The sequence below is a fragment of the Mustela erminea genome, chromosome 2 (genome assembly GCF_009829155.1).
Source record: "Mustela erminea isolate mMusErm1 chromosome 2, mMusErm1.Pri, whole genome shotgun sequence".
Classification (NCBI taxonomy): Eukaryota; Metazoa; Chordata; class Mammalia; order Carnivora; family Mustelidae; genus Mustela; species Mustela erminea.
Genome location: NC_045615.1, coordinates 78,007,764 through 78,027,458, shown reverse-complemented (window position 1 = coordinate 78,027,458; position 19,695 = coordinate 78,007,764). Strand labels below are relative to the sequence as shown.

Sequence of the window (19,695 nt, the reverse complement as noted above, 5' to 3'; positions counted from 1 at the left end):
AATTAAGAATTTATTGTTCAAAAGACAATAAAGTGAAATAAGCCTCTAATGAGATGAAAATGTATGTTATAATATTAGAAGGATAACATAAAACATATAAAGAATTCCTGTGGACAAAAAAAAAAAAAATACAAATGATTCAATGGTAAAATGGGCAAAAAACAATAACCATCAACAGGCACTTCATAAAAGAAAACATATAAGAATATCTTAATAAAAAATCAGCTTAAAGAAATATAAATTAACATTGCAGTAAAATACCATTCCACATCTACCACACAAAGCAAAAATTTAAAAGTGAGAATATACCAATTGTTGACAAGGATGTGCAATAATGGGAATTCTTATCTAATACAGGAAGGACAGTGAATACTGGTGAACACAAGTACTTTGGGAAACAGTTTTGTACTTTCTAATAAAATTGAGGATGCATTTACCCTACAATCTAGCGGTACCACTCTTAAGTAAATATCGAGAAACTCATGCATATGTACTAAGAGATGTATGTGAGAACTGTAATAGCAAAAATATAAAATGAGCCAAAGATCCATTGACAGTAGAGTAGCTAAGTTGTAATATAATCACTTAACGGACTATTAGGTATCGGTGAAAATTGAATGAACCACAGATACATGAATGAACAGATGAATCTCAAGCAAAATGTATAGCAAAAATTTTCCAATTAAAAAAATATATTAGTGGGAGTTCATACAAATAAAGTTCAAAACATAAGCCATTTATGAGCATATACATACATGGTAAAACTATAGAGAAAAGCAAAGGAATGGGTAAGACAAAATTAATGTTAGTGGTTATTCCATTAAGAGTCTTGAAGAAAATCTGGTAATGATAATATTCTCTAAAGGAGCCTTCACAGTACTGGTAATGTTTTCATTCTTAGTTTGTGTAATTGGTTGGTAAGGTCACCGTTAATTATTCTTGAAACTATGTGTATATAATTTACATGCTTTTTATATATGGTAAGTTCCAGAATAAAAATATAGCAGCAAAAAATTTTTGGAGAGAATATAGAAGGATCACAATATCTTATAAAAGTAGCTATTTTGAAGAAGCCAAATAACCTCTGATTTGCACTCAATTCACCAATGAGAAAATAAACCAAGCTATTCAGACTATAAAGAAATGAACAAATGTGGAAATTGATTTAACTTAAGTTTGATTAGAAATGGCCTCAATAGTTGAATAGCTCTGAAGAGTTCAAATAGAAAAAGGGTCCCTGTTGGCCATTCAAGGAATATGTAACTGGTATTTTTTACCTGACTGAAGAACATCATTAATGAAATTTAAAAGTGTTCTCATTAAAATTATTTAAATTTTACTATAATATCTTCAAAACAAAATGTACTTTTCATCAAAATATTACTAATTTTTCAAACCAATCATAAATTTTAAGAGACTGAATTCATTGTTACCTGTCATCCCATGACTTCTCATTCTTCCCATTTTGTATTCTGCTTTCAGAGATGGTAAAAGTGCTGCTCCAATGGCTATACCATCTAACATGGCACTGAATTTAAGAACAATGGGCTTCTTTTCTAAACCTTCAGGTAACTGAGGAAATTCATTTGTTTCGATAGGAGTTTGATTAACACTTGTTGGAGTTTTTTCAGAAGGTAGGGGTGTTGCAATATCTTCTTTCATAGGCTGTGGGCTATAAAACAAAAAAATCACTTAAAAATATGTAATTAGAACAGCCACCATATTATTCTATGAAATTACTAGAATTCATAATGAAAAATAGTGAAAATTAACTGTATACAGAGGTCTTCTAATACCAGACCACCTTAAGACTTCCTAAAAAAAAGCCACAGAAAAATGATGATCTAGAAAAGTAAACAAGAAATAATAAAAATACAAATGAATATTATACTGTCAAGGCCAATCATATCGTTAATTTGAAACTAGAGTTAAGACTCATGTTTGATTTCAAATTCTACGACTTAAGCATTGTGCACTTTACTACTTCCTCTAAACTACTGTTAACACACCAAAGACCAATTTAAAGTATTACATAGAACCAGAGAACTTGAAGAAATAACTTACGCTGTAGAAGGCTGTCTGATAAGATCTGAGATCTGCTTAGATAGTTGGTGGGAACTTCGAACCATCATGCTATGTAAGGTGGCAGGGTGCTGGGGAATGTTGATGCTGATAGCTCCTACTTTGAACACGGCAGCATTGTTAGTCTTCAACCCTCTCTGAGCACTGTAAAGGGCTTGTGACTTGGCAATACTACATTTCACTACAGTTCTATTAATAAAGAAGGAGGAGCATTAAAAGACAGCCAAGTAAAGAGTAATGTTGAAAAAGTATTTTCAGAGTAAGACAATGCTTTTAAATCATTCAATGAACTAAATGACTTAAGATTTTTCATGCATTTAAATCATATATTGAGGAAATATTTTATAAAAACATTGAAATATATTTATTTTATATTATTTTCATTGAAAACCATTCTACATCTTAACAGAGTTTATGGAAGAAAACATGTATGTGCTTATAAATAAAAGAATGAACACTGACATACTACATGTATACAACACACAAAATTCCATCTTTATTTTTCCTCCATTCAGAACTCCTCTTTTTGGCCCCAGCTTCTTTTAGGGATATGTGTAACCACTAAGAAAGCATAGATGCTGAATATCTAACAAAATACTCACTATACTTCTTAGAATCTAATCAAAGGAATTCATCAATCATCTAATATGGTAGAAGAAATTAACAAGAAGGAAGAAATTTAACTTGTCTTTTCCATTTTTTAAAATTTTCAACAAGTCTCAAAGAAATGTTAGAAGTCCATTTCATGATAAGCAACTACTACTTAGTTAAAAATTAGTAAGGTTTACTGATATAGACATAAAGCAGAGATACTATCTTTCTTGATTTCTTTTCTCGCTTAAAATGCCTACAACAGTTCATTGAGCATGGTGGCACTTATTGAATTTTGTGAAACAATAAGCAGAAAGAAGTAGAGCAGAGGAATGACTCCCTCCACTATAGCTGTGGAATTCCACAGACAATGTGTGATGTATGCAGAAGCCATGATGAAGCAGTTTTCATGCATAGAATGCAAAGGTTCATGTCAATGAACTGTGCCACAGAGGGCCCAGTTAGTAAAAGAATAGCTTCAAACATAAATATTATCTTTCAAATGGGCAAAGGATTCTTGAAAATAAATAGCTTTAGCCAAACAACATATAAAATGCAAATTTCATATTAACTACAGGTCGGTTCACATACATTTATCTCTATTTAGACTGCAGAGGATTAGCTGAGAATTTATTTATAGTCTCAAGGATCTAAGCAATCAATTTATCACATTTAACTTATATTAAAATAAACCCTGAGAAGCGTAATAATGGCTCTATCAGAGGTGTTGATTATTTACAAACAATGAAATCCAAGTATTACATAAAATTTTAAAAAATTACTGGAGAACTATATGGCTTTCTTCTACAAAGGCAACTGTTTTTCAGAGACTATCCACTGACTAGAAAAAAAAAGTCATCTATGAAATTGGTCTAACCAGCATAAAAGTAGATTCGGGGATACTGACTAGTTATTGAATTTGGTATCTTTTCTTAAACATTATCATAAATAAAGCTACTTTTGTCATAAATGAGATTTCATTTTAAATTCAATTTCAACATAAGCCAGAACACTCAGATGGTGCTAAAATGCAAATAACTTTTTACTTGTGAACAGTATCCATCTACTGAATGAAACTAAATATACAAAGAACTCTATCTTGTTGTCACAACAGTAAAATTCTATACCTATCTCACTGTTTTTTACCTTTATAATCTATAGAAGTCTGCTTAAATATTAATTTCATTTATATAACCATACATATAACACACTGGAATTTCAGGTATACAGCAAAAGTAAAAATGGAAAGCTAATGGGGCTGACTGCTCTCTTACATTGGATCCTACTATGATATCTCCACTGAAAATTCTTATGTTAAGGACTTCAGGTGTTGTGCGGTCCAGGACCAGAGGGTCCCATTCACACTGTAGTCTGTATAAACGATGCCTACCACTACAATGTGAGTGTTCTTCTAGCTGGACAACATGATAGACCTATCCTGATCAAACTAGGCTAAAAACTACAGAGGATGTCTGATTAACATTAATTCCTGTCAAACTATGCATGTTAAAGACATAAGGAGAACCAGAATGAAGAATTAAAGTTTACAAGCTGCTAGGTGAGTTACCTATTCATAATTTCATTCTTGAAGAGAGTTGTCACTTAATATAGGTCCTACAGTATGTAGTGTATATAAGACTTTTACACAAGAAAGAAGTGGTCAAAATCTCTCTGAAGAAATGACTGTAACAACATGTAGCACCCTAGACATGCCTCATATACACAAAAACTTCATGGCAAGTGACCAAACAATCTTGTTAAAGAATTCATTGAAAGTGGTATTTTACCCTCACAAAGTTCTGATAGATCTACTGTGATCAGCTACAATGACTATAGTGCCTAATGAGGCAAGTACTTTTTCCCCATCTTCTTTTACTTCCTGAGTCCAGGCTACAGAGTCTTAAATGCAGGCCCCATCCTTCACTATTCTATAAACTGAGTAATATGAGGATTTACTCTGGGACTTCGTTATCTCTACTCTATCTCCACCTCCATGCAAGACTCATGTAACGGATATTTAAATTACTGACATTCAGTATGGATCACTACCACAAAATATCAGATATATTTGGGTCAAATCAAGCCACTCAAAATATAAAAGCGCATATAGTAAGTCATACATAAAATCTGTCAACAGAGTAGTAAACTCTCATCTTATTTTTCTTTTAACTTTCTTCATCTTAATAAAACTATATAGTTAAGATGTGTCAATGCTTTCATATATTAAGTTGTTAATAATTATTTTTGTAATTAGTGAAAACTCATACACAAGTGAAACTTTTTAGTTTCTATTATCACATCAGATGTTAAGAGGGATTTATGATAATATAAATCTTAACAGTGAGGTATCTTTAAAAAAGTACAAGCAACACATAACTAGTGTTAAAATCTTTCAACAAAACAAAGTGTGAATTATCAAAAGGTAGCCCTTACCACTGTGTGTTCCTTGAATGTCAGTAAACTTTAATCTATAAAAGGATCTACATTAGAGCTACAAAATAACAACTACATACATTCACAGCCATGCAGATAATCTAAATATTTCTTTAAAACTATTTAATACTATGTTAATCACAATGCCCATGGGGAAAAAAATAATATGACATACAGAAACTCTTGTTTGGCTGTGCTTGTAGGAGATGTAGGAAAATCCTCCAGTCTACAGATGAAGATTCAAGAGAAAGCAGGAAAACAAAAAGAAAGCAAATAAACATTCATACATAAATTAGTACAGTATGATCAATCATTTGGAATGCTTTTCTTATTTCCCACTTTTAAAATTTTCCCTCAAAGAAACTTCTCAATTTTTTTTTTTTTAGATTCATTTCCTTTTAACTGAAATCAGAAATGAAAAACCAAAGAATAAATCCAGAACATCTTAACACTACTAGACTTTGGCACTGAATAATTAAATAACTTTTATTTTTCCACAAAAAAAGTTAAGGGAGCTTTACTTTTTTTTTTCCCAAAGGCAAGAAATATAACTATGTAATACTTTTTAAAAATCTGTTTTATAAATATTATGTTTTGCAAGTCTAGAGAGTATTTGAAGCCCTTAAGAGATAACAGATAATAGAGATAAAAGGTTCAAGAGGAAAGAGGAAATATGACACCTGAGACAACTAGAGAAATTTGTTTTACTTGCTGCAAAAGTTAAAGTAGCCATGGTACTTTCAATTTAGAGCCAGTGATGGAACCATGGAACTGAAGGTGTGCAGTGACATTTAGCAGAAGCATAGGTTCAGACAACAATTCTGACTGTAGGATTTTAAGTATTTTAGACACACACTTTTATCTTTCCAAATCTCAATTTATTGCTCTGTAAAGTGGGATAAAACCACCCCAGTTCACAGGATTCGGATTAGGATTAAATCTATGTGAGGCTCCTGGCTCACAAAAGGTCCTTGTCAGGACTGCAATTACTGCATCATAATCCCCCTACTCCCACACTGAATTATCAGAAAATATCTTGTCTGTCATAACTACTATAATTTCCTCATCTTTCCAGACTGCTTAGGAAATGTGATCTGGACCATGTAGGCAGCTATTATGAAATAAACTCTTTGGATCTAGGTTTACAGTTCCAAACCACACCACAAGCCTCAATGAACAATTTCAAGGAAATGTTCTCTAAGACAGTTATCACATCACCCATGTTTAAAATATGAATAGAACTGTCACTAGTCCATACAAGATTAATACTTAATTTTTATGCAGGTGAACAAAATCTTCTATTTAGTCAGTATTTAGTATGACAGATTCACTATAAGATGACAGAATATTAACTAGTTATAACATTAAGAAACAGCATATTCTCAAAATCAGACCTAAATTATCAAAGCTGCTCCAATGAAAGGAAGTTAGGAATTAAGATATATGCTCCCAAGCATATGAACAAAAGCCAATGGTTAAATTCAATTCAGAACAGATCTAAGAGGAGGACTTAAAAAGAAAAGGTTAAGAGCAAAGAATCAAAATAAAAGTGATAAGGTATGGTATACTCACTATTAAAGACTACCTATATTATTTTAAGAATCTCATAGGCCTTATTATTAAATTCTTTAAATGAAAAATGGCAAGATATAGTAAAGCCCAGCATGAATTTGAGTAATGATTACTTAACCTAAAATCAAGAGGCAGTCTGTATTCTTTGACTAAAATTTTTAACTATTTGAATTATGTAAGCTTTTGCATGTTGTATGTTTAACTGAAGTTTGCATTATAATAATTTTTTGTTATATGATCTTACAGTGTTCCTGGAGTCAATTTTTTTGAGGGGTGCGGGGGTAAACCAATTGTAGAAAGGGAAAAAATTTTTCTGAAAACATTTCACTTGGTGATATTCTTAATGACAGAACTATAGTATCTGGTAACATAATGTATACACATCTCAAAACTCAGTATGTATGGGATTCATCCAATGAATTTTAAGTTTTCTGTAAAACTGTAATAAACAGTTTTAAGAAAGTAATAAAAATTGACACACTCACTGTATATTTGGTGTAATCCCTTCAAGCAGCACAATATTAACCCCACCAATATGAGCAGTGGCACACGTCTCAGTCATCTTTTGATGTAAAACATCTTAAAAGTAAGAAAAAAGAATTATGTGAAACCTGGAAATAAAATATTGTACTTTGTATTAAAGTTGCATTTTATCCACAATACATTCATTGATAAAAGATAATTCAAAAGTTTTATTTATAATAAAACTTAAATTATTTCTGAACTACTTAAAAATTTTTTATTTCTATGCATCATATATTTATATATACATCTTATATGTCAAATTGGAATAATGAAAAATATAGTTTAATATGCCATTCATGTATTAAATAGCCTAATAGCACTTTAAATCTCAGAAGTAATACTTGGTATAGAAAACATGGAAAATTTTAAAAAATAGGAAAAGAAACTATATAAAGCAGCATTCCTGATCCATATTAATGGGAAAGTTCATTTTTTGAAGAAAAACTGCCAAGTAGGAATTTTAGAGACGTGGCATTGGCTTTTTTCAGAAAAGCAGAACTACAGTGTTAGAACATCATCCTACCTTTCATTTTTTCCTTAAGTGTAAAGCTACCATGGATCCTCTTGAGTTCTGATTCCATTGTTAGCCCCCCAATGTCCGCCTCCAGGTGTGTGCGGTTCACCATGCCAATCCCAAACACTATTAGAGTAACATGCTGAGGTTCAGAAGTCACCAAGCTACGTTTCCTCTGTGTCTTAGTCAAACTATTACTGTCTTGTTCATTCTCAAACACAACTTTACATGTCGGCTCTGTAGGGCTCCGAACTCCTTTAAAAGGAAACAAAACATGGAATGTGAAATCGAAGAACACCCCAAACACCATCTTACCTTTCTTCATATGCCAAACCAGCCCTCTTACTCACCAAAATGATTTTTTAAATTTTTCAACATTTTCCCATGATCATACTGACAGTAAAATAATAGATATTTGAAAGCAGGTATGCCTGAATCTTTAAGATCAACTGTGTATGGAAGGACAGGAAATGGGGTTGCGCATTATCTGACTGCCATTACTATCTTCTCTCCATGGATGACTGACAATTTTCTTGGCATTTCAATTATCTACTTATAACATTAAGAAAACACGATCAACAACCTATTTTAGTATTACTGCTGTTCTAAAAAGACATTTTTCAAATATAAAGATATACATTACCTGCTGGTCCAAATGTTTCTGAAGACTTTTCCAATATTCCTGTTGGATCAGAGATAAGTGAATAGAAATTAAGTAATTTATACATATTCTGCCAGCACTCAGCTGAAGGCTCACTTTGTTCTGACACTGTAATTGAATCAGAGTCATCCATGTGAATAGTCATATGGTCCACCACATCTTTTGAACCCTTCCTAGACACTTTTGAAGTTCTTCTTTCAGATCTTCCTAAAGAATTTTTGTTTCGAGATTCCTTTTTGTTATTTTCATTGTTGGTCCGTTTGTTCTTTGCATTGTTTACTCTATTGCCACCATTCAGACTTCCTCTAGAACTGCGGCTGAAGTCAGACGAGCGAAAATCCCGATGTTTTCTGGTTTTGAAGGTAGGTGTTGGGGAAGCCGATCCAGCTGTATATCTGTTAAGTTTAATGTCAGTCTGTGTTGCTTTGATGTCATCTATCATTGTACTAAATTGATGAATAAGACGAACCAAAGCCATATCTACATGCTGGCTTATTGACTGACAAGAAATAGTAAAGTTACAGTGAAAGGTATTATAATACCGTTTGTTGAGATCATGAAAAGAAAGAGCACTGGTAGAGTTCTGAGGGGTGCACACTGACTTTTCCATTACAACAGCGCTGATGCTAAAGGTTTCCAACATTAATGCTGGTTTGAACTCAAGTGGAGGAAGATTCACATGACCTTGCCTAAAAATGAGGAGAAAAGAAAAAAATGTCAAGACTTAATTTCCTTTTCCCCAGAGATGCACAATCTTTATTAGTTTGTTAGCAAAGAAACCTCTAAGGTAAAACATGTTATAAAACATTTAAATAATTTTAAGCAAGAGATCAACTAGAATTTGCTCATGAGGCCAACCTTTTATATGTTGGAAACTAGGCCTTAAAACTTTCCTCTTGATCTTATTCCATAACTGACTAGGTAAGATCAGATTTATATTAATTATTTCAGTGAAGTAATTAAATATTTTTCCTAGCCAATATGGTAGTATACTCCAATGGAATTTAAAGTTAATTATCGGTTAATTAGGGTGCCTCCCTTAAACATCCTCTCCCCATCTGTTAAATATATTGTTTATAAATTTAATCTCACTACATTTATATAAATTAATTTGCTATTTAAAATAAAACCCTACTAGCTTACTTTGCCAAAATGAAAGTGGGGAGGAATACAACTGGAAAAAATGAAAAATGCACATTAAAAAACTATGAGAATTATTTGGGCAAATCCTCCTGCTTATCTGAAAATTTTCATATAGGAATATTACAGGCAATTTTGATACTTAAAAGCCAAACTGTCACAGATTTCTGTAAACCAGCTGCCAAGAACAACAAACTACAAGCCACCAAAATTGAAAAAAAATATTATTTTTTCCTTCTTCTTCCATGTACAATATGAATGTATAGTCACGTAGGTCAAATTTTTCTAATAGAAAAAAGAAACAGAAGCTTTGATGCAATTTAACTTAAAGATTTTATAGAGAATAATAATTCTTTAATGAATACTGTTTTAAGAAAAACCTTACTTTGGAGTATAATCCATGAAAATGTACAAACTCACAGTAAGACTACAATCATTGTTAAGCCTGTAGTTAAAGAAGGAAAGACTGGATTTTGATAAGTAGAATGGACAGGAGAAAGAAGGCTCAAAAGAAATTAAAATAATCCACAATCACAAAAACAAGAATTGAAAACATGAAGGAAGTAAGAAAGACTCAAAGAGAGAAGATTCAAGTAAAAGGAGGAAAAAACAGTGGTATATAATGAAGCAGTCACTTATGACAAAAGTTGCCAGACAGATAAAGAGCTGGCGTGGGCACCACAGAGTCAAAGTTAAAATTAAATTTTAAAAATATTTATTAAGTCCCAGGGTGCCTGGGTGGCTCAGTGGGTTAAAGCCTCTGCCTTCGGCTCGGGTCATGATCCCAGGGTCCTGGGATCGAGCCCCACGTCGGGCTCTCTGCTTAGCAGGGAGCCTGCTTCCCTCTCTCTCTCTGCCTGCTTCTCTAAAAAAAAAAAAAAAAAAAAAAAAAAAAAAAAATATTTATTAAGTCCCTATTATGTTCAACTATCTTGTCTAGGGACAGCAAAGATATGAGGAAACTAATGTTAATAGGAACTTCTACATGCCAGAACCTATGCTAAATATTTTAATATCCTGGTTTTACAGGATGGGATATATAGGTTTACACAAGAAAATATGTATGTTTACACATATTATTACCCAATAATAATGTATAGTAACTAGCAGAATGAGTAACATTCCAAATGTTGGGGGAAAAAACCTGAAATTGATGACCAGGAAAGTGTACTGTGACAGAAATCTCCAAATAGAGTTTAAGGTGGAAAAATAGGAGATCTGAGAAATCAAAGCTAATCATGGACCAGTAATAAGAATGTAGAGTACTCAGAACTGATGTAGTAGTAGAAAAAGAAAAGGAATGTTAAGTTCAGCTAGATCAAATGCAGTAAGTTCAAAGTCACTCAAAGAACCTCTCTGAGAACATAAAGTATGGTCAGATGAAGTTCTAGTTTGTGGTAGACAGTATTTTTTTTTTTTTAAAGATTTTATTTATTTATTTGACAGAGAGAGATCACAAGTAGGCAGAGAGGCAGGCAGAGAGAGAGAGAGGAGGAAGCAGGCTCCCTGCTGAGCAGAGAGCCTGATGCGGGACTCGATCCCAGGACCCTGAGATCATGACCTGAGACGAAGGCAGCAGCTTAACCCACTGAGCCACCCAGGCGCCCCTGTGGTAGACAGTATTATATAGCATTTAGTAAGCCAATAAGTAGGCTGTTAACTATAATTATTAAATAAATATAATCTAATTATATATAAATTAATTATATATACTGATGACACATATACTGTGCATATGTATGTGTATATATATATATATATATATATACATATATATGAAAATCAGCTATTGAAAATAGAAATACAAGTTTAGCATAGAGCTTTTAACTGTAATTAGGGAGTATAAGTTTGTATTAATGTTTTGGAGTCTGAATTTGATGATTCCAATGTGAATGGATTTCAGTTACATAACAACAGTTTCCTAATGACACGGTTTAAATCTTAAACTAAAATGTATTGCAAATAACTGCATCAAGTACAAACTAGCTGCTAGCTCTTCAGTCCACAAATCACTATGTAAATAACAGATGGACACCATGATCATTAATCAATCACATTACGTATGTCAGTGATTGGTCAATGTACATTTGTTATTCATTTCAAGCACAGACGGTAAAGCTTGTAATTGTGTTGCCTCCTCATGATAAATCCACATGACATTTAAAAAAAATTGATAATCAAAAGGGAACTGGACAGCAAAGATAAAAATGCAGTAACAAAACAAAAAAAATGATAATGCCAGTGGTGAAATTAAAATAAAAGTAAATGGAGTTATAGAAGAAACTGCGGAAATGTTGATACTTCTACTGTTCTAGAAACTATAGATATACAGCTAGAGGAACTCAGTGAAGGCAAACTTACTGGCATAAAGAGGAAAGTGGCCGCTTAAAAAAAAAAAAAGGATGACAATATCCCAGAGAGGTGATGCTGGCAAAAAATTTCATAGTAGAAGGAACTCATAATGTTATTTTATTACATTAAAAGTACAAAGGAAAAAGTGTTGGAAACTCAGCAGTACTTAGAATGGAGTATAGCATTATGCCAAGGTACATAAAGGATGCTCTTTTTGCATTGCAAGTTATATAATAAGACGGCAAGGGCTATTCAAACTATCCTTTGATGAGAATTTTAGAGTGAAGTAGGACACTGTAATTCTCAGTGTTTTTAATGTTTTAAATTATAATGTACTAAGTATATTAGTTTTACTATATTTTTCACTTCCCTACACATTTATAATAAGCAGTAATAGAATGTTTAAAGTTTTAACAAACATTTTTTCCAGATCACAAAACAAAGGTAATTTTCCCCCACTACTCTTGATAATCATTAAGGTCATTTGTGGTGCTTCAGATTGCCATAATTTATGGAGCGACACTACTATGAAAAGCAGTGACTGTTTTATATTTAACAGAAAAGACAAGGTAATTTCCATGTTCCCGTGTCATTAGAAAATCCTTGGATATCTAGACCTGAAATAAAATTTGAGAAAGCTATATTTTTTATTAATAATTGCCATAAAAATGTTTAAACTTACTTTGTCAAATTATTTAAAATTTTAAATAGAATATTTCAAATGGAAAACATATTTCACTTAGTTATATGTGTGATACATGTGCGTTTTACTTTTAATTTACCACCCTGCAAAAACCTAAATTGGATGAAATCAAGAATGTCGCAAAAACCTTTTGTCATAATTGCCACCTATATCCATATTCTACTATTCCTAGCTACATCAGCAAGACCCATGCAAAGTAAAATTTAATGTTCACAAAAAGATTAATCAAATATTATTATGGGCATAATATCTCCTATTCAAACAGTAACGAAACTAAAGAACTATCCCTGATAATAATGACAATAAAAGATGGTTCTTAACTTTCACCATGCTACATTTAGTATTCCTGTGTATTTGTTTCTCATGGCCATACTCTCAATATGACTTCTATCCTGTTTCTAACAGGAAATACTGCAAGTTGACTCAGAATGGAAGTTAGGAATAATTTTAAGTAAAATATGTAAAATTACAATGCATAAGATCCTAAAAATTCAGCTACTGCAACAGTAAACAAATTCTGAGGATATATGTAACAAATGTACTTTAGATATTAAAATTACTCTCATTAGCATTAGAGGAAAATAAAGTTTAAAAAAGATGTTATAACCTGTATACAACATTCTACACAAAAAGAACAATAACAGAAGACACCTTCTTGCTCTTTTGCCTTTTCTCTCTTTGGCTGTATCCGAATCCACAATATCTGCTCTAAGGCAGTCCAAAGTCCCTGAAAATGAAAGGTGTTCTCCGAAGTACATTCGGTAGCAGAGTGGCATTGCATCCTGTGACTGAATCCCTGTATGACTGAGAAGAGGTTTGAAAACAACCTAAAAGACATAACACATTCATTAATTAGCTTAATTTATAATTCATCATTTACTGCACCTTTTTTCTTACCCTACCTTAATACATATATCATATATCAGTATTGTACTGTGACAAAAAAAAGTACTTGTGTAATAAATATAACTCTAATTGTACTTAAAACTTAACAGTATTTTTCAACCCCCATTACATGCAACTCATCCTCAAATTAATCATAAGAACAAAGATTCCTCCCTCCTGCCTAAGTGTCTGAAAGGACAAGGAGAATAAAATTGTGAACTAATTTAAATCATTCTATGTCTTGCTTTTAAAAAAGGTATGAGGGATGCCTGAGTGGCTCAGTTGGTTAGGCGGCTGCCTTCAGCTCAGGTCATGATCCCAGCATCCGGGATCGAGTCCCGCATCGGGCTCCTTGCTCTGCAGGGAGCCTGCTTCTCCCTCTGTCTCTGCCTGCTTCTCTGTCTGCCTGTGCTCGCTCGCTCTCTCTCCCTCTGTCCCAAATAAATAAATAAATAAAAATAAAAAAGGTATGAATAGGGGCGCCTGGTGGCTCAGTGGGTTAAGCTGCTGCCTTCGGCTCAGGTCATGATCTCAGGGTCCTGGGATCCAGCCCCACATCAGGCTCTCTGCTCAACAGGGAGCCTGCTTCTTCCTCTCCCTCTGCCTGCTTCTCTGCCTACTTGTGATCTGTCAGTCAAATAAATAAATAAAATCTTAAAAAAAAAAAAAGGTATGAATATACACTGTGTTTCCATAAAAATCTGGTATATTAGAATGATTTATCACCTTCCTATGTTAATATTAAAAATATTTCATATGTAATATTATGACCATCTGACCTCTTTTTAAATAGTATCATATTTAAATAGTATCACTTTAAATAGTATCATTTAACACTTATTTTCTGACAAAAAAAAAAAAACCCAAAACCTTCCTTTACATTGTAAGTAGAATACAAGCTTATGGAAATAGATCACTCTGGTTACACTCTTATTAACTGATTTTGTAGTCATGAAGAGGTAACCCAAAGAGAAGCAACTAATATGTGTTCAGCAGTTGATCACTATAATCACTCTGCTTATTCTTTGCTGTATAGTTCCTTTTCTTCCTTCTACATCCAAAATATAGGTGCTATCCAGTATTGCCATTGGACCTCTTATAATCCTTTCACTGTACATCTCAGTGATCTTTTTCTGAAAGTTAAATGATACTATTAAAATGGATAGGTACCATTTATGTATTAAGACCTAAGTCTACATGTTCAATTATCTCTAGGTCATCTCATTTGTTTGTGCTTGGGAAGACAGGCTACTCTTATGAAGGTCAAATGGCCTATAACAGAAAACTCCAACAATTATACACTAGAGTAGAACCTTAGGGAGAAATTCCCTCTCCCTTATGTACTTGCTTGGGATATTCTTTCTTGTTTTTTACCCCTTTCATTCTAATGGGAAAAACTTTTCCCTCTTCAAGGTCCAAACCATCCTCCACTTTTTAAATGTTTGTCATTTATTTATCTGCCATCTTGTTAATCCTCCATACCTATTAGAAACTTTGATTTTTAACTTACTTTCTTCTTTTTCTTTTAAATCCCAATTTATCATGTTGAATGACTTCTTTAACCATGGAGATAACTCAACCAACACTTCAGTTCCAAAGTTATGTGACTTCTTCCCCCACCCCATCTTGGCTTAAATGTCATTTTAGCAACTTCCTATCACTTATTTCTCTTGCTACATCTGCTTTGAATCAATCTTTTTATACTCCTATATCTGAGCTGCTAGAACAATGAAAGGAAATTATATAATGACATTCACTGGTACCCTAACACTAACCTAAACTCTTAACGAGGCCCTCAGCACATCTGGCAATCCTTTTAGGGAGTCTATGGTAAGCTCTCTTTCCTATTCATGCCAACCTGTACACATATCTAAATCACCTTACAGAGCATTTTACTGAATTATTTAATATTCCTGTTTCTAGTAGATTTTAAAATCTAAAAATATGTGTTGAATGCTAACAACTATAATTAATGTAATCTATAGGCCAAAACAATAATAAAAGGTTATTTATTTTATTTATTTTTAAATCAAATAAATTATTTTATTTTTAATTTTAATTAATTATTTTTTAATTTATTATTTTATTATATTATTTATTTTTAATAAAAAAATGAAGTCTCTAAAAGCTACTCCAATGTACTGGAGAAGTAAATCTCAAGAAAATTTAAAAGTGCCTGACACATTTCTTAACATAAATTACCTTCTACTATAAGAGAAAATTGAAGCTATCAATCTGCAAACTTATCTCTATAACTGTGAACTGTCCTTATTGTCTTCTTAGTTTCTCAGAGGAAAAAAGTAATTTTTTCTGTCTAAAACCTCTTTCTCTGTGAGTGACTCTAAATTCCAACACTCTTCATCCCTCTCTAAATCCTGCTCTATCAGTTTACCCTTCTTTTTTTTCTTTTTTCTGATCGGGACCTTCCTAATTTCTCCTAAGTATGCAAATACGGTGGAGTCTCTCTCATCCTGAAAAAATAACATCTCTTAATACCCATGGTCCCGCTCACTCACTTGCCTTGTGATCACTCAGACTAAAATATACAATTCAAAGGATTTTGCTCTCCACTCTTACATTTAAACAATTGAATAAGACCTCCATATTTTCCCATTTTTACCTTATCAAAGCCACAACCATCTAAGTTAAAAGCTTCATTTACCACTTATGTGAACTATTTCAATAACTTATCTTTTCACCTATAGTGTCTCTATATAACACCTATAGTATCTCCATATAACATATAGTATCTCCATATAACAAAAATGTTACTATATGGGACAACTAATTATATACTACTCTTCTGTTTAATGCATATCTATCTGTAGATGCTAAATTTGCATTTGTAATTAACCCATGTACTTTTAAAAGGCTCCTCCATTTTTGCATGAAGACTTTAGACAGACAAGCACAGAAAAAAGATTTTCACCAGAATTCCAAGGTGGATATGACTGGATGGTTCCAGTTGCCAAGAATTACCTAATGAGGAGTTAATATAATTGCAGACAAACAGACTGGCTCACCTGTGCATCAGCAAGCTGCACAGCAGGAAACCCTTGGTTGGCTTCTTCTACACCTGCCACATCATCCTGACTAGTGCTATGCTGAGAATGTGTTCCATCCAAAGTATTCTGGTCACTAGATAAGACGGTATTGAAATCTGAGGCTGAGGGTATTGTAGGAAGATTGGGTGCAACACCTAACAGAGTAAATGTTCAAGAGTAAAATTTGAATTATGAGGAAATAAAAACAACATAAAAGGGCACAGCAAAGTAAACTTATGAAGCCCATATTACAGCAGTATTACCAGACCATTTAAATGGAATGAAGGTAAGAAACACACCACTTTTTGGTCATTTTAAAGACATGATTTAATAACAAAAATGAATTTAAACTAAAATTTCAGAAAATATCAGTCATCCTCATAGAGTCTGTATTAGAGCCAGTCAGTTCAAATAGAGAATTTTTTGACCAGAAGATCTTTCAAAAGCATTTGTTATCTCATCAGCTTTGCACTGAGGAGCAGAGTTACAGACAGCAGCAGGGCAAAATTCAGCTTTGCACTGAGGAGCAGAGTTACAGACAGCAGCAGGGCAAAATTCACAGAGTTACAGACAGCAGCAGGGCAAAATTCACAGATTTAATACATATAAATTTCTCCCCAATTATGTTTTCTGAGGCAGAACAAAAATAAAATGGCACTATTTCTTCCCTCTGTATTCCCTTTATCCTCTAACTCCCCCAGGCATAGGATCTGTGATAAAGATGAAATGTTCTTTTCTGGTTTTCTCAAAATTTAAACTGCAGTAGTGAGACTAGGGCTAGAACAGTTCTGGGAGCTGGCAGAAACACTCTCCTTCTACCTTCTTCAACTAAGAGCCAATGATAAGAATTAGAATGCAGTCATAATTAGGATCAGTACCAGATTCAAGAGTGATCCACATACCAGCCAAACAAAGGACTGAGTGAGTAGTCACTTATAAACACATTTCATAATATCACATTTTCTATATGAATAGAATTTGCTAGTGATGCAAATAGTTATCACCTGGGCTAATTTCAGCTGCCTTCAGTACCTAGGATCAAAGTCTACTACACATATTCTTTAAAAAAATTCTCAGAGTCCATAGTCGAAGGGACGGGGGGTGGGAGGTTGGGGTACCAGGTGGTGGGTATTATAGAGGGCACGGATTGCATGGAGCACGGGGTGTGGTGCAAAAATAATGAATACTGTTATGCTGGAAATAAAAAAAAAATAAAAAATAAATTAAAAAAAAAAATTCTCTTTAAAGAACATATGTATCTTAAAAAAAAAAAAAAAGAAAGAAAGAAAAGACTATATGTAGCTAATAAATTTGGAAAAATACCCCTAAAAAGAAAAAACAGAAAATGAAGGGTGGCACCACTTATGTTTCTGCAGATAGCCACTAACATTTCTTGGTGAATTCCCTGCCAGTGTTCTTGCTGTTTATATGCATTATTTTAAATTAATAAACTGTCCTCATTGCCTCCTCAAAGGCAAAATCTTATTTTATTCTTCTTAGTACACCTTTAGGCTTAATTATTTAAGTAACTGTAAGAGTAAAAGAAAGCTATTATATCTCAGCGGAATCTGTATAAACTAACATATTTTCTATATTATAGGCACAGTATGCCATATTCTTCACATTTTTTCATTAATCTCCTTTTGGTATTTTGAAAATTAAGTCAGCCACATTAACTGGACATTTTAAACTCTTTAAATTATATAGGATCTCACATTTGACATATCTGTCTTTCCATAAGAACAGCAAGTGACTGCTTACAATTCTCTCAATTCAGTATTACCAAAAGCATTTCATAAATGGGCAAATTTCAACTAAACAGTATTAAACATCTGAGATGTTTAGACCATTCTGTGAAAAATAGAATTTTGTTAAAATTAACATATGTCCCTTAGACAGTTAAGCAAAATAACATGATAACTCAATACCTGATGGAAGACTATTGTGTGCGGATTTTGTAACAGGAGATTCTTGTACCACACTTCCACGATTACCCACAGCATTTGACATCCAATTATAGAAACTCACAGATGATGGCTCAGATAGCAAGGGATGTTCAGATAACATATCAGTGGCCATTGTATTTCCTGAAAATAAAATTTTATTGAGTATAGTATTTCTTATGTAATAAGCAGAAAATGTGATTTATGTAATTATTTTTTAAAAGTCAGACTAAATTGTTGTTTGCAGATGTTTTCAAACTCAGTGCATGATGTTCGTATTTGGATACTGAGGCACCAATAAATAACTTATTTTTAATATAACAAGAAAAAATTCACAGTTGGATGGTTTACACATCATACCATACCATGAATAGGTTGATAGTAATATCCAAAGCTACAATTTAGAAATGCAAACTAAAAGTATGAAGACACCAACAAGTTACAAAGAGAACAGTTTCCCAAAATACTTTTTCAAAGATGAGGTATAAAATACAGATTAGGTATGCAACCAAAGAATAAAGCAAAATAAACTTATGTTCTGTTTTTTGTTTTTTAATTCTCAAATAGAAGTAAACTTATAATTGTCAAAACCAAAGATGTACCTGTTCTCGTTAGGGAGCTGCTTTTTACAGCTGCACTACTTCTTTGAGGAGTCCCTTCTAGGAGATTGTGCAAGCTTGGGAAGCTTCCAGTCAGGTAGCTGAGTAGGCTCTCCTTCCTTGGACTCTCCTTCACTGGCATCCCAGTACGGCCAACATGCACAGGAGAATCTGTGGCAGTGTCCCCACTGGTATAGCTCAAAGAATGATATGGGTGAATACCCTACAACAGGAACAACATAGGGCTCTTTCTTATGCTTATAAAAACTACTGCTAATAACTACCAAACTAGTACTGTTATTACTGCTAGTTACTATTCACATTAATACCAAAACAGATTGTGCCTACTAGGATTGTGGTGAATCTCAAATATACAAAGAAGTGTTTTAAAACTTTACAGTACAGGGAGACAAACCATAAGTGACTCTTAATCTCACAAAACAAACTAGGGTTGCTGGGGGGAGGGGGGTTGGGGGAAGGGGAGTGGGGTTATGGACATTGGGGAGGGTGTGTGCTATGGTGAGTGCTGTGACGTGTGTAAACCTGGTGATTCACATACCTGTACCCGGGGGATAAAAATATATGTTTATAAAAAATAAAAATTAAAAAAAAAACTTTACAGTACAAAACAAAGGATAGTCTTTATTATCA

General features: G+C 33.0%; 1 protein-coding gene across 5 annotated transcripts in view; it reads right to left on the bottom strand.

The window, feature by feature from the left end:
- Nucleotides 1–19,695, bottom strand: part of KIAA1109 (KIAA1109 ortholog) — a 216,829-nt gene that overhangs the window by 77,539 nt on the left and 119,595 nt on the right. For 4 of the 5 annotated variants that reach the window (XM_032333325.1, XM_032333326.1, XM_032333328.1 and 1 more), the window contains exons 44-53: nt 19,048–19,267; nt 18,431–18,589; nt 16,482–16,657; nt 13,225–13,400; nt 8,361–9,067; nt 7,727–7,972; nt 7,164–7,257; nt 5,282–5,332; nt 2,065–2,271; nt 1,434–1,672 (exon numbers count right to left, since the gene is read on the bottom strand). In XM_032333325.1, coding sequence (XP_032189216.1) covers nt 1,434–1,672; nt 2,065–2,271; nt 5,282–5,332; nt 7,164–7,257; nt 7,727–7,972; nt 8,361–9,067; nt 13,225–13,400; nt 16,482–16,657; nt 18,431–18,589; nt 19,048–19,267 — 2,275 coding nt within the window. The remainder of the gene's footprint in view (nt 1–1,433; nt 1,673–2,064; nt 2,272–5,281; nt 5,333–7,163; nt 7,258–7,726; nt 7,973–8,360; nt 9,068–13,224; nt 13,401–16,481; nt 16,658–18,430; nt 18,590–19,047; nt 19,268–19,695) is intronic. The other variant, XM_032333327.1, reaches the window with a different exon arrangement.